Source organism: Lampetra fluviatilis, chromosome 53 (assembly GCF_964198595.1).
Source record: "Lampetra fluviatilis chromosome 53, kcLamFluv1.1, whole genome shotgun sequence".
In the NCBI taxonomy this organism is placed as follows: Eukaryota; Metazoa; Chordata; class Hyperoartia; order Petromyzontiformes; family Petromyzontidae; genus Lampetra; species Lampetra fluviatilis.
This window is the reverse complement of record NC_136327.1, coordinates 4,846,837-4,861,653: the sequence shown is the minus strand read 5'-3', so window position 1 is coordinate 4,861,653 and position 14,817 is coordinate 4,846,837. Positions and strand designations below refer to the sequence as shown.

Sequence of the window (14,817 nt, the reverse complement as noted above, 5' to 3'; positions counted from 1 at the left end):
GGGCCGTGCCACTGCGCGTTTTTTTTACACGCTTTTATTATTACACGCTTTAATTTAACTCACTCTGTCTGTTGTTGTTCTTGTTGTTGTTGTTGTATCCTCAAATCTTGTAACTCAATTTTTACCCACTTCCCAATGTGGTATCGACTGCAAACTTGGTATACTTATGTCATACTGATGACAATACTATATTGTATCGTTAAAAAAAACATGTATTTTAAACATTTTTCATATGTTATGTTTCGGCTTGGGTCTAATTGTCCACGTTCAACTGACGTTGGCTGTCACTGACCACGGCCCCTTACGTTATGGCAAGCTTCGGGGCCACTTCCTGGAGTCGTGGAGTTCTTCCATTACTAGTACGGTACATTTCATTATAAAGCGTGTTTTAAAAAACAGTTTTTTTTAAATATTACTTATTTTGTTTGGCTTCGGCCAACGATGTACCGATGTTTCGCTCCGCGTGCAGGGGCAGCTTCTTCAGCTGTTGTCGTCGTCGTTTCAAGTTCCCCGAAAGAAGCTCCCGGGGTTGAATATCGTGCATCGTGCTCTTTGGTTCTTTCGGTAAAGTCACGTAGTTAGAAATAAAATAAAACAAATCACGCGACGCGACTTTACCGAAAGAACCAAAGAGTATGGATTCCTGCGGTTACCAAAGCTTCAAATCAAGATCGTGCGTGGTGTGTTTTATTTTATTTTGTTATAATCCAAGAGGGTGCGCATCGGGGATGCTTGGCCAACATGATTCGCATTGGACGGTTCCTTGTGATTTGTGGGCTACGGGAGGAAGAGGAGACCGGATTACTCGGAGGAAAGCCGTGCAGATCAGCGGGAGAAAACAAGCGAACTGCACGCACAGAAAACATGCAAACTACACCGACAGAAAACATGCGAAATCCACACACAGAAAACACGCAAACTCCACGCACATAAAACATACAAAAACTCAACGAAGATTCCTCCCTGAGCCCAATGGAGGCTGGTCGACACCGTTTGCAATCCATCCCGCAGAGAGAGAGAGAGAGAAAACAATGATAACCGAGAGGCTAGCCAGGGAATGGAACGCGTCCGTCAAAGTACGCCTCAGCCAGGGAGATGGAGCGATTAATTCGGCTTGAGTCCAGGGATGGGCCTCTCCCACCTGTTCTTGGCGTTGGCGCATCACCTGCGTTCGCGTGGCGGCAATTAATTCGTGACCGAGAGATCGGAAACCTGCATTGCCGTGTTGAACTGTGATCGTGGGATACACGACACGAACTGCACGCGTTTCGTTAACGAGGCCTCGGCTGACCGAGAACCATGGCCGGGTTTCGGTCCACAGCGGTGGAACGTGTGATGGTGGTGGTTGGTGGTGGTTGGTGGTGGTGGTTGGTGGTGGTGGTTGGTGGTGGTGGTTGGTGGTTGGTGGTGGGTGGTGGTTGGTGGTGGTGGTTGGTGATGGTGGTTGGTGGTGGTGGTTGGTGGTGGTTGGTTGGTGGTGGTGGTTGGTGGTGGTGGTTGGTGGTGGTGGTTGGTGGTGGTGGTTGGTGGTGGTGGTGGTGGTTGGTGGTTGGTGGTGGTTGGTGGTGGTTGGTGGTGGTGGTGGTTGGTGGTGGTCGTGGCTACCGCAGACTGTGTGCGGGTGTTGGATGGATCGTTGTCATTGCAAGGAGGGAGGGGTCATGATGAGGTGGCGGCTTGAGCAGGTGTTCATCCAGCAGTGGACGACCGGGATGATGATGATGATCATGATGATGATGAAATATGATGAGGGACCATGGCTGTTGCAAGCCGCGGTTAATTTTTCCTCCCCTTCTCCCGGCGAGTGAAGTTCTCCTCAAAGCCCTCTCGAATCGCTCCAGGTGGGCGATGTGGATAATTTAAATTTCACGGGCACATTATCATTTTCTCTCATTAACTTAATTAGCCGCACCTGGCACACGGAGACCCGCGTTTGAAAGTGCGCCGCGGCGCGGCTTCCGGACCCTGCCGGATGAAGCTGTTGCTACATAAAAACAAATTTAGTTTATTTAAATTTTTTCACAATTCAGAGAGCGAGAGGTGTGCTCCTGGGTCGGTCGTTATCTATACGAGACAGGCACCAACGAGAGGAAGCCAGAGTCGACACTGCGAACACATTTAATGAGCCCTTGGAAGGAAGGAAGAAGAAAAGGGAGGGGAGGGAGGGGGAAAAACAACAACAACCACCACCACGCACCTTTTTGTCACGTATTTAGAAACGTTATAATGTTAGATACGAGGTTCGCGTTGCACACCAATCGTTCCGCAAAGTTATCGTTCGTTATTATAATGATATATATATGTGACGGCAAGGTCCATAAAAATATACGATCGTACCGGGGCGGTAATGGTCATCGCTCTGAACCTCCACGTGGCCGTAAGCGAGACGTTGTTTTAGATCGGGTCCGAGGTGTTCTCCAACACGTATCATAATGAACGTGTCATTTTGAATGAGCTTGACCTGTGATAACTTTATTTTCCCCATGCGATGCATTTTATTATTACGTACATTAACCTAAAATAATACAATCGCCGAGGGGCTAGGGACAAGCGAGCTGGAAGGCAGCATCAGCCAGGCGTGTGACGAGCCGGTGCTACAAACCATCGTCCAAGGTCTGCGATCCTCTACACGTTAAGGTGTTTTCAGCCAAAGTTGTTGACAAGTTTCGGGAGGAAACCGCCGCACCCGGAGGAAAATCGACGCGTGCGAGGGGGCAACGCTCTATCCCACACAGAGGGGAGGAGATCATATCAGTCCGAACTTTTTTTCTTCTTGGTTCTTTCGGTAAAGTCACGTAGAAGGGAAATAATAAAATAATAAAAATAAAACATAATAAAATACAATTCTCACGACGTTTCGGCCACAACGCAAGCAGCCGTCCTCAGGTGAAGAACAGGTCTGTCGGAAAGACAGCGTCTGAATGAACACCACCAAGCTTGGCAGCGTATATTTAAGCTGGGTTAGAGGAGGAAGGGCACCTTGACAAAGGAATTTGCATATCAACCGAGGAATTTAGAATATTTATGGGAAATGCAGATATGGGATTAGTCACTACTTCCCTTCCTCCTCTAACCCAGCTTAAATATACGCTGCCAAGCTTGGTAGTGTTCATTCAGACGCTGTCTTTCCGACAGACCTGTTCTTCACCTGAGGACGACTGCTTGCGTTGTGGCCGAAACGTCGTGAGAATTGTATTTTATTATGTTTTTTTTTATTCTTTCCCTTCTACGTGACTTTACCGAAAGAACCAAGAAGATGAATCCCTGCAGTCACGAAAGCTTTAAATCGAAAAGTCCGAACTTTGCTGTGCCGCCTGCTTCTGGCGAGCCAGGCGTATTATACGGCTCCTCCTCGACGCCAAAGGCAAGGGAGATTCACAGCATTTGTGCGAGTGAACCACCAACCTTTGCCGGATTACCGGTAGCCGCGTGCGCAGCCACTACCACTAGCAGGAATCTCAGGTGCGTGACCGCGTCCCCAATGCTCCCGTTGTATGATTTGTTCAAGAACACACAAGCTTCCACAGAGCCCTCAACATTCCACCCACGGCGTATTACTTCCAATAATTGAATGATGAAGAGTAACTTTTTTTTTGGACCAGCCTGTGTAATTATAGAATTAAAAGGTACAATTATCCAACGTGATATTTTAGTCGTAATATTTGTTTTATTTTCATCGCGACAATTTGCAGTTGTTTGTTTGGCGTGGTCACGTTGTCAGGGCCTACCATAGAAGAGGTGCTTGGGGGGTGGTGGCCCGGGGCAAACCAAACCGGATATATGACATCTGCCACCGCGACGTCGAAGCGAAGGGGGCCCCCCAAAGCGTGGGGTCCGGGGCAGTCGCCCCGATTCGCCTCGTAACCTTAGGGCACGGCTCCTCGTGTTGTTCATGGGCATTGTTTGACCATGCTTCAGCACGATGGTCAACACGGTGCACGAAGAATACCCAGCAATCTCCGTGCCTCCGCTCTACCCATGCAGCCAGGAAGTAAATGCATCTAATGTGAATATAAGCATCAGCGATGTTAGACCCACTACTGGATGAAGGCCATCCGCACTGCTTCGGGGTTGCCACGGTGGCCAGATGTTCACTACTTCGCCTGGTATGCAAGAGATCGTGGGTTCGATCCCGACCCTGACGCCTGTAAATTTGGAGTTTCCATGTTCTCCCCGACATCCAACTGCGTTTAGAGTTGTTTGGCTGCTAATATGTAAATGTCCCCACACGGCCTGGTAACTACCCAACCGAGCGCCCGCACACGAACCTATTGTTATTATTACACGCTTTTATTTAACTCACTCTGTCTGTTGTTGTTGTCGTTGTTGTTGTATCCTCAAATCTTGTAACTCAATTTTAACCCACTTCCCAATGTGGTATCGACTGCAAACGTGGTATACTTATGTCATACTGATGACAATACTATATTCTATCATTAAAAATAAAAATATATTTTTTTACATTCTTATTTATGTTATGTTTCGGCTTGGCTCTAATTGTCCACGGTCAACTGACGTTGGCTGTCATTGACCACGGTCTCTTACGTTGTGGCAAGCCTCGGGGCCACTTCCCGGAGTCGTGGAGTTCTTCCATTACTAGTACGGAACATTTCATTAAAGCGTGATTTTAAAAAAAGTTTTCTACAATATTACTTTTATTCGCAGCATCCACTGCTCCGTGGACGACGCCGTGAATCACGGTAAATTAAAGAACAAACGGAACCCGTACTACCCACGGGAGTCCATATTAAATAGAACGTCGGTACGAGAACATTAAAGTTTCTACTCTTAGGTTTTTTCGGTAAAGTCACGTCGGTAAAAATAAATAATACAAATAAATAATAAACTCATAGAAATAATAGAAATAAAATAATAAATCACGACGTTTCGGGCGCAACACAAGCGTCCGTCATCAGGTGGGACAAATCTAGAATTAAAGTGTCTCATTGGTGGAAAAAAAAAACTACGTCCAACCATCTCTTAATTTATACCGTACGTTCGATAAGCAGAAACAGGGAAGTAATGGGTGCGCATCATTTAGTCACAGTCCCCTTTGGTAATAAAGGGAAGCGTAACAAATAATGTTTGATAGCATGTGCCGTACATATATATATGGAGTACATCGTAATGAAATCGGCCCTATCATTATCGATTTCATTCAAATTTGCCATTCCAAATTCTGTCTTCCTATGGTGTGCAATGGGTTTTTTCGTAATACATCGCAGAGAGAGAGACTGCATTTTTCACTGTGTGCATGTTTCAAGTTGATACCATTTACCGGTGCGGATGCAAGAGGCCACGGGATGAGTCTCTCATTTGCACGAGTGACCCGCGGAATTTGTCTACCAGTAGGCGGGGGTGGCGATGATGGCTTCTACGTATTCGGTCGCGTATCAGTCATTTCCCGAAATTGGTTTTCATTTTTTGAGTTTGGCAAATGTGGGACCGTGACGACCGGCCGGCCGACCGGCGCACGACGGCAATGCCCTCTTCGCGAACGACGTCGTCGTCACGGGGTCACGACGGGGTCGACTGTGAAGCAGGTGGCGCGTCGTATCTCGAAGGTTAGTGTGGCCCCCGCCGCAAGTATTAACCGGGGGTTGCCGCTGCGTGCAGAACCGCGAACTGCTGCCACGCGGTGCCGCCGGGCCGCGTCACGGCCGCGCTGCGATCTGAGGTGCGCGTGCCGGGGAAGCACGCGAATTGTGAGTGGCTTTGAACGAAACAAAAAGTGGATATGTATTTAGTCATATATGGATTTAGTAATGTGTGTAATGACGCATCAGGTAGTTGAGCGAAACATTGTAATGAGCCCCACAGTTTTGTCTTGTGCCAAAGCTGTCGCGCTGCGAAGTTTCATTTGTGCGCATCAATAATTCACGTTGCGAACGCGGCAACTGCGAGCGTTTGAAGGTGGCTTCGGGAATCCGTCTGGTTTTTTCTGTCTTCTTATTCTATTCGTCTCGTACTTGTTCCCCGGCAAACTTTTAGAATGACGGGAATGGATTCGTCTTTTGTACGTCTGTTCACCAATACCCCTTGAGTCACTCATACCCCTGAGTCACTAATGTTCCTACAGTCACTCATACCACTAGTCACTAATGCTCCTACAGTCACTAATGTTCTTACACTCACTAATACCCCTTGAGTCACTCATACCCCTAGTCACTAATGTTCCTACAGTCACTCATACCCCTACAGTCACTCGTAGCCCTAAAGTTATAGCATTGGTTAGATACTCTCGAATGGTTAATACATTCCTACATATGTTGTCCTTCGTTCACAAATAATCAATAATTTTCTCTAATCAATGATTCGCTACAATCAATCTAATTCGGCGTTCAACCTCCGAGCAAACATTTCCTTGAAGGTCCCCTTGGTGTGCTAGTGTAAGACTTTATTATAAAAATCTAATGACGTCAGGTCGGGCAGACTTGTCATTATGTCAGAAAATGAGGTTTCTCCTGAAACAGAAAGAAAGTAGAAATCAATACTCACAACACACTAAAACTTACACGTCTAATGCATATATCCATGGCAAGTTAATGTCAGTATCTCGAATAACAATAGAACTATTACACTTTTTTTACGGTATATTCATTTTCGAATCCCCCTGTAATACCATGTATACCATGTATCTATATATGTAAAAGGGACATTTGTGAACGTGTGTCTGTTCGAAATGTTTAGCATACTTCCCGACATGCAACAAACTTGAAATTTGGCATGTGGGTAGTTTCCAGACTGTACACAATGCAAACAGTATAAAAATAGACTTTTGTTTTGCGGGGGGGGGGGGGGCGCAATAATGGATATATTTTGCACGGCAGGTGAGTGGTGACGTCACACCTGTGATGTCACCCGCATGCGGCAGCGTCACGCAGTGTGCCTTGCTGACGTCACGCACCCCCCCCCCCCACCCTCCGTGTAGGTCGTGTATTAATCCAAGACAAGAATCGAATTCTCGGGCGAAGCTGGGTAGTAAAACTTGTATATGAATATACGCGTTTGGGGACAACAGCCAGGGCATCAGCAACAGCAGCATCCGCACGTAAATTGTATAATAAAATAATAATATAAAGAAAACATAAAGTCACGTAGAATGGAAATCATGAAATAAAAATAATTAAACATAATAAAATAATAAAGTATTACTTTTATTATGCTTTTATTATTTCATTATTTCCCTTCTACGTGACTTTACCGAAAGAACCAAGAAGATGAATCCATGCAGTCACGAAAGCTTTAAATCGAAATTTCATTCAGGAAATGTTCAGGTTTACAGAAAGAGTGTCCTAGATTATCTCGATTGGTCAAGTTGGGGAGTTGGGTGAATGCTATCAAATTGAGAAATAGCAAACGTTTCACGATAGGTTGTTACGGTTTGATATCCAGTCAGACGCTTTGGGAGATGCGGAGGGAATTTCAGGGAACGGGTAGCAAAGGGTGGATGTGCGTCGCGTGCCATAGTGGCTAGGAGATGTTAACTACCTTGCCTGATATACAGGAGGTCGTGGGTTCGATCCAGACCCTGACGCCTGCTGTATTTTTGGGGGTTGCTTATCTCTCTCCCCATGGTCACGTGGCAATTTTTCTCCAGGTCCTCCGGTTTTTCCTTCCACATTTAGAAACATGCGTTGAGATTAATTGGCTGCTATACATGTCCACATGATAAGCCACTTAATTGGGCTATAATTTTTGATAGCCAGTTCGCTTCTGAAAAATAGCCATATAGCTCAGTGGAGCCTTACCTGGTAAAATACAAAAAAAAGTTTCTTCTTAGGTTGTATATATATATGCACGTAGATTATCCCCTTGTTTTTTGTGGTGTTTTTAATTAAAATCAGGTGACCACTTTTTCACCCAGAGCAGGTGGCACAAAATCCCCACTGAGAGAAAGACGACGATGTTGCCAAGAAAAAAAAAACTAAAGAACCCATGGCCCTCTTCTGTAGTGCAAATCGCCGGACAGATGGACAGGTTGGTCCCTAATTGTTTCAAATGAAAGGGAAACGAGCAGTGGTCCGAACTGGGAATCGAACCCGTGACCCGTCTGCAACCCGAAGCAGCTGCCGTAACTATCACGCCTTTGGGATTTCGCGGTGGCCAAATGCCAACGAGCAATGTTAATCAGTGCCGATGCAGATCTACACGCTGTTAGCAGCGTCGTGCAAAAAAAAAAGACAACACGTTTTTCGTGGGACCTAATGGTTAATGCGAGCAATTCCGTCGTGACACCGTGTACATGTATATTCGATGGGAGATTTGGTGGAGTTGCTGGTCTCGGTGATTGTTGCGCTGTGCTATGGACAGAGCGACACGAGTTCAATCCCTGGCTACTGCGGGGAAAGCGGCAGTGGCCAGAGGAACACATCGCTCTTCGTCGGCCCGTCGTACTGACCGTCGTGGTGAAGTATGGTCAAACAAACCTCCACGAATGTCAGGTCGTGGCGGAGGCTTGCTGACTTCCTAACTTTATTCCAATTATAGCCCGCTTTATTCGCGCTTATTATTTTTTAATGTTTTTTTTCTCCCGAAATGTATATTTGTGTGCACCTAGCCTGGCACAATCGCCGTGGTGACGTCACCGCCGCAGGGTGGCGAATGGCGGCTGCTGTTGTTATGTTTTGTACAGCTCCTTGTGACCTCTGGGTGAAAGGCACTTTAGACTTTTAAAGTCTAATCATCATTATTAATGTGAACAATGGTAACGGTATTGAATAAGTCACACCGATATTGAGAAATATGAATACGCACGGAAGGCTGCACATTTAATCAAACCTGGCATGCAAATATTGGCAATAACAAGTTGCGGAATTATCAGCCCAACCATATTTCAAAGAGACACACACTCAGCCACAAGCATTGATCGCTCTGTGATGTAATCTATGGCCAAGTTGGAATATTTATGAGGTTCTTTGGCGACATGAATGCAGAGCTAAAATAAAAACAATGAATGTGAAATGGCCGATGTCGTTATGTTCTCCCGCATCGTAAGCCATGGTCGATTCACTGCTGGACGAAGGCCTCCCCCAACTGCCATCATTACGATGAAAAAAAACGAATTCCAAAGAGGGTAACGTTTTCCACGATGCCAATTTATCATCATCGTCATAATCAGCAGCAGCAGCCATGGTCAATCCACTGCTGGATGAAGGCCTCAAAGATCACAATAAATCCTCCTGGCACCTGCACACGAGCTCATTCCATCGTTCCATCTCCCTATAGGGCAGCCTCCAGTCCTTCATGGCAAACGGTAAACATTGCAAGCAGCACTTTATTAACACCCTACTTTGCACACACTACACAGTATTAAGTGGAATACATGTTTGCTAGACGAGTCTGTCTGATTGAATATTATTGTTTAAGCTGGCATCGTTAATCTGCGCACGGTTTGTTTACAACAGTCACCTTGGTTAATTTTATTGAACGCTTTTTTTAACGGGCTAAGCTGCGCTAAGCTCTCTGTAGAGTTTGCTTACGAGAATGAACGACTTGTTGTTTTTGCCCGCGTAGCAGTAGCAGCTTTGTGTCCTAGACGGTGGTTTGCCATCGTGTATACTTCACGTGTGACAGTTCGAATGAATGTGGTGGAAGGGGGCTCTACTTGAAACGACGGAGCATCTAAAAACGTCTTCTTGGTTCTTTTGGTAAAGTCACGTAGAACGGAAATAATAAAATAATACAAATAAAACATAATAAAATCATTCTCACGACTTTTCGTCCACAACGCAAGCAGCCGTCCTCAGGTGAAGAACAGGTCTGTCGTCTTTCCGAACAGGTCTGTCGTCTTTCCGACAGACCTGTTCTTCACCTGAGGACGGCTGCTTGCGTTGTGGCCGAAACGTCGTGAGAATTATTTTATTATGTTTTATTTTTATTATTTTATTATTTCCCTTCTACATGACTTTACCGAAAGAACCAAGAAAATGAATCCCTGCAGTCACGAAAGCTTTAAATCGAAATTTAACATCTAAAAACGATTAAACTATTATTTTTCATTTTTTAACAGGTAAGGGCCCACTGAGGATATGTAGCTCTTTTTTTCCAGAAGCGACCTGGCTATCACAAATGATAGCTCAACGAAATTTCTTATCGTCATGTGGAAATGTATCGCAGCAGCCAAATATATATATAATAAACGCACGTTGACTCTAAATGTGGACGGAAAAACCGGAGGACCTGGGAAAAAACCAACGCGGCCACAGGGAGAGAGAGACACGCAAACTCCAGATATGCAGCAGGTGTCAGGGTCGGGGTCGGGATCGGGATCGGGATCGAACCCACGACCTCCTGTATACCAGGCGAGGTAGTTAACATCTCGCCACAGTGGCATCCACATTACAATAAGCCATTTTGTTGAGCTGTCATTTGTGATTGGCAGGTCTCTTCTGATATAACAGCTCCAGTATATAGCCTCAGTAGGCCCTTACCTGCTAAAACAAGAAAATAGCTTAACAGTCTTTAGATATTCTAAGGTTTTCGGTAAAGTCACGTAGGTAAAACATAAAAATTAAAATTAATAAAAGTAAAATAAAAATAAAATAAAAATCACGACGTTTCGGAGGCAACACAAGCTTCCGTCTTCAGGTGGAAATTATTAATTTTAATGTTTTACCTACGTGACTTTAGCACGATAGCTGTATCAAGAAAGTCTTACTTGATACAGCTATCGTGCTGTGACGGTTCCACCTGAAGACAGAAGCTTGTGTTGCCTCCGAAACGTCGTGATTTTTATTGTATTTTTATTTTACTTTTATTAATTTAAATTTTAACGTTTTACCTACGTGACTTTACCGAAAACCTTAAAATATGAATCCTTGCAGTCACGAAAGCTTCAAATCTAGAAGTCTTTAGATACTCAGTCCTCTGCTACCGGTTTCCTGGAGACATCTTTAAAATTCACTTCGCATCTCCCAAAGCTCCTGGCTTGATACCAAAAGCCTAACGTCCTACCATCGAACGTTGCTATTTCTCAATACGATATCATTCACCCAATTCCCCAACTTGGCCAACCGAGATTATTTTGGACAATCTCTCTGTGAACTTCAAAAAATTCCTGAACATTTAAGCAATTAATTTGGGGATGCTGCCGTTGCTGCTGCACTGGCAGTGGTTCCCAAACGCAGTTTCTAACAACAACAACAACAAACGCAACACACTCATTATAAGTGTTGCTTAAAAAATGTATAAGTAGTCGGTGACATTTCGGGCAATAGACCTACATCGTGAGTAAGGTCAGTCAGACTATATTGTGTATTCTTTTTTTCTCTCAGTGTGACAAAAAAATCACGTTCCTGTTTTCTGAATAAAATGATAACTTTAGCTTCCCCGTTAATTTACTTATACGTTTCCCCGCAGCAAAACCTGGATGACTTAAAATAGGGGAAGGACAGCACTAATTACAGAAATAAAACCGTGAACGTCGCGGGTCAACTCTTCAGCCGGTATGGTGGAATAATTTAGGCCGATCCTAAGCAGCAGATGAAAGTGCCTTGAGAAACAAAGCGACGAAACGGGCGGCGAGTGATGACGTTAAAACAATAAACGGAACATGAGGCTAGTTAGCCTGATGAAGAAACGTGGGGCACGTACGATAATATTGACGAAAATGGCAAGCGAACGATAGAACACACGGAACTCTGTAACGCCATCAGGGGTGGCGAGAATGAGCGTGGACATCGTAGGAACACGGCGCACAAAGTGACAGACGATGTCAAAATAAAAAATGGGTGCATAATAAAAGCAGTGGGACATTATGTTTATGATTGATACATCGCAAATGGTCACCCAAATCGGGCAAGATTCAAGCATAAAGCATGACAGAATCATTAAACTCGTGGAGGAAACGTATGCAAATCTCGATAGCAAAATATTCAAATAGCACAGGAGACAGATTCCTTTTCAGATAAGGATGATGATGTTCTGAATGTCACACTTGAAAAAGTAAAGAGTCCTTCGCAGCATGAACACGAGTGAAAAGTTCCAAGACCAGATTAATAACCGTGGCCGTCGTCAAACAAAGGCTGGACCAGCTGTTGCAATGCAATTATCAGACCGATTTGTTTATACTGAAATGAAATAGTGCAACGATGCAATGATGCCTCAATCATTCTTGTATTTAAAAAAAAACATGACATATAGACTCATTAGACTCTTATCACACGAATATAAATTGTTCCCGAAGACCACTGTGAAGGCGATAATGAAAAATTTACAACGCAACTAACCGTGAGAATAAGCCGAATTCTAGCAACAACAAAAACCCCTAATGAATATCAAATACCATTATGGCCACAGCCTTTGTAGGGTATGAAAAAGACATTCGGTTCAGTGAAATTGATGCAGTCGTCCAAGCCGTGACAAACCAAGGCCTAAATAAAACACATTTAGAAGTGATGAAAAGCCATTCGCAAGGGTGGAACTGTTACGCTGAGATTGTTGTTGTTGTTGTTGCAGAGAGTGGTCCAAATATATTTCAGACGCGAGTCAAGCAAAGGGGTTCGCACTCTCGCTAGAGTTACCCATACCAAGGTTAAGTGAGAAGACGCTTCCAGTAAATCCGATTTGGTGATGTTAAGGCCACGAACGTCCAATGAGCGTGGCTGGCCACGTGCGGTGCGAAAGAAGTTCAAATGTACGCATGTCTCAAAACTTTCTGGCGACAGACCCATTCTAGATTTGAAGTTTTCGTGACTGCAAGGATCCATACTCTTGGTTATTTCGGTCAAGTCACGTAGGAAAATAAAATAAATAATAAAAGAAAATAAATAAATAACTTTTTCCACGACGTTTACTTCAGTAAAATTTCTTGCTGTGGTTGTCACACCTGATGATGATTGCTTGTGTTGCAATCGAAACGTCGTGATTAATTTTTTTTTACCTTTTATTTTTCATCGACGTACGAAAGGAACTCCAGCGCATTATTTGCAGAGCTTGAGAAGAGGGAGAGACGGCTGCGATGTTGGGTCTTGGGCAGGTCTCGTCTGGTGCGAAAGGCTGAAGGCCGCTGGACGAGACTGGTGGGGGAATGGCAGCCGAAGGAGGGAATGCGCTTGAGATGGATGACAGCCGCGAAGGTTGGGAGCGATGAGATGAGCTGCTGAGTTGCCTGGATGGAAGATGATGGATCGTGGCACCGCAAGGCCACGGTGGACGGTGGAGGCTCGGGGAGGTCTTCATCGGGCAGTGGATAAACAACGGGCAATGTGGATGATATGTTGATGGATGAATAAAGCCAGTTGCAACAAGTTGCATGCAGTTTTGCGCATCATAAAAAATTGTGAATATACACACTTGCAAAAATGAGCACGTTTGTACGGGCATACATATTTTAGAAAATGTGCACAAACTGACCCAATTTTTACTGGGTCAATTTGTGTGAGTGATCACGTTTTAATAATCTGCGCAGAGTGTAATCATGCACCCAGTATATGTGTGTATACACATCTTTACAAAGTCTGGAGGACTGTTTTCTTTTGTTGGTAATTGACGTGGGTGCGATTCATTTGATTTCTTTGCGAGTGATGAACGTGCGTTTACTTTTTAAGAAACAGTCCATGTCGCCGGAGCTGCCGTGCAGCCTCACCGTTGTACAAAGGGCTGGCTACGTGGCGGGCCCCCTTTGCGATGCGATTAGCCAACAAAAAAATTTAAAATTTTGCCACTTCAAGCCACCAGCAACAACTTTAAATATTCGAGCTCCGTACGGACTGCAAAGCGGGGGTGACGGGGTGGGGGGGGGGCATGTGGTGGGGGGGTGGGGCGTGGGGTGGTGGGGGGATGTGGAGTGGGGGGGGGGGACGTGGGGTGGGGGGGCGTGGAGTGGAGTGGGGGGGATGTAAAGTGTGGGGACGTGGAGTGGGGGGGACGTGGGTGGGGGGGCGTGAAGTGGGGGGGGGGGACGTGGGTGGGGGGGGGGCGTGGAGTGGAGTGGGGGGGATGTGGAGTGGGGGGACGTGGAGTGGGGGGGACGTGGGTGGGGGGGGCGTGGTGTGGAGTGGGGGGGGAGCGTGAAGTGGGGGGGACGTGGGTGGGGGGTCGTGGAGTTGGGGTGGGGGGGCGTGGGGGGGTCGTGCGGGGGGCGTGGTGGAATATCGTGAGAGATGATGACGGCTTGCGGTTGGGGGGGGGGTTGGAGGGAGGGGGCTTCATCCAGCAGTAGATAGATGATGGCTGATGACGACGATACACTTACGAGAGCTCTGAGGGTACACGGCGGTGCACAGCAGATGCGAGGCTGTACGAACAGCAGCTGCCTACGCAGCAGAATGTCCTTAAGCCTGTCCCTAGATTAGTGTACTATGTTGTATGCATGTATGCTGTATGCATGTATGTTGTATGCATGTATGCTGTATGCATGTATGTTGAGCTTCTTCCGCACCGTACGAAGCAAAGCGTGTTAATTGGGAGGTGCGGGGGGGGAAGGACAGCAAGACGAGCGCAAAGGGCTGCGTTACTTTTGCCGATATTACATTCGAGAAAATCGGTAGTGGTGGTGTTGGTATATATTCGATAAATAGAAGAACGAGGAAAAAAAAATCAAACACCGTTCAACATTTTTGGCCAAGAGTGTGCGGGTGCGCGGAGTTTGTACTCGAGGTGGCAATGACACGTCCGGTGGTGCGCGGTGTCCCATCTATTCCCGCAGATTGATTGAAAAGCAAGTGACGTCGCTCCAAAGCATCAACGACATCGATGCCGAGTACTACATCAACCTGCACAACCTGTGAGTGCGAGAGCCGTGTGCACGTGACTCGCTGCTGACCACAGATGAACCGCCAATGACCTCGCTAAAAATTGCTCTCATAGTGGCAT

General features: G+C 45.8%; 1 protein-coding gene across 3 annotated transcripts in view; it reads left to right on the top strand.

Annotated features, from left to right (window-relative positions):
• LOC144949313 (BDNF/NT-3 growth factors receptor-like) overlaps window positions 1–14,817 on the top strand; it is a 283,555-nt gene that overhangs the window by 63,555 nt on the left and 205,183 nt on the right. For all 3 annotated transcript variants that reach the window (XM_078879268.1, XM_078879269.1, XM_078879267.1), the window contains exon 2: window positions 14,651–14,728. In XM_078879268.1, the coding sequence (XP_078735394.1) occupies window positions 14,651–14,728 (78 nt within the window). The remainder of the gene's footprint in view (window positions 1–14,650; window positions 14,729–14,817) is intronic.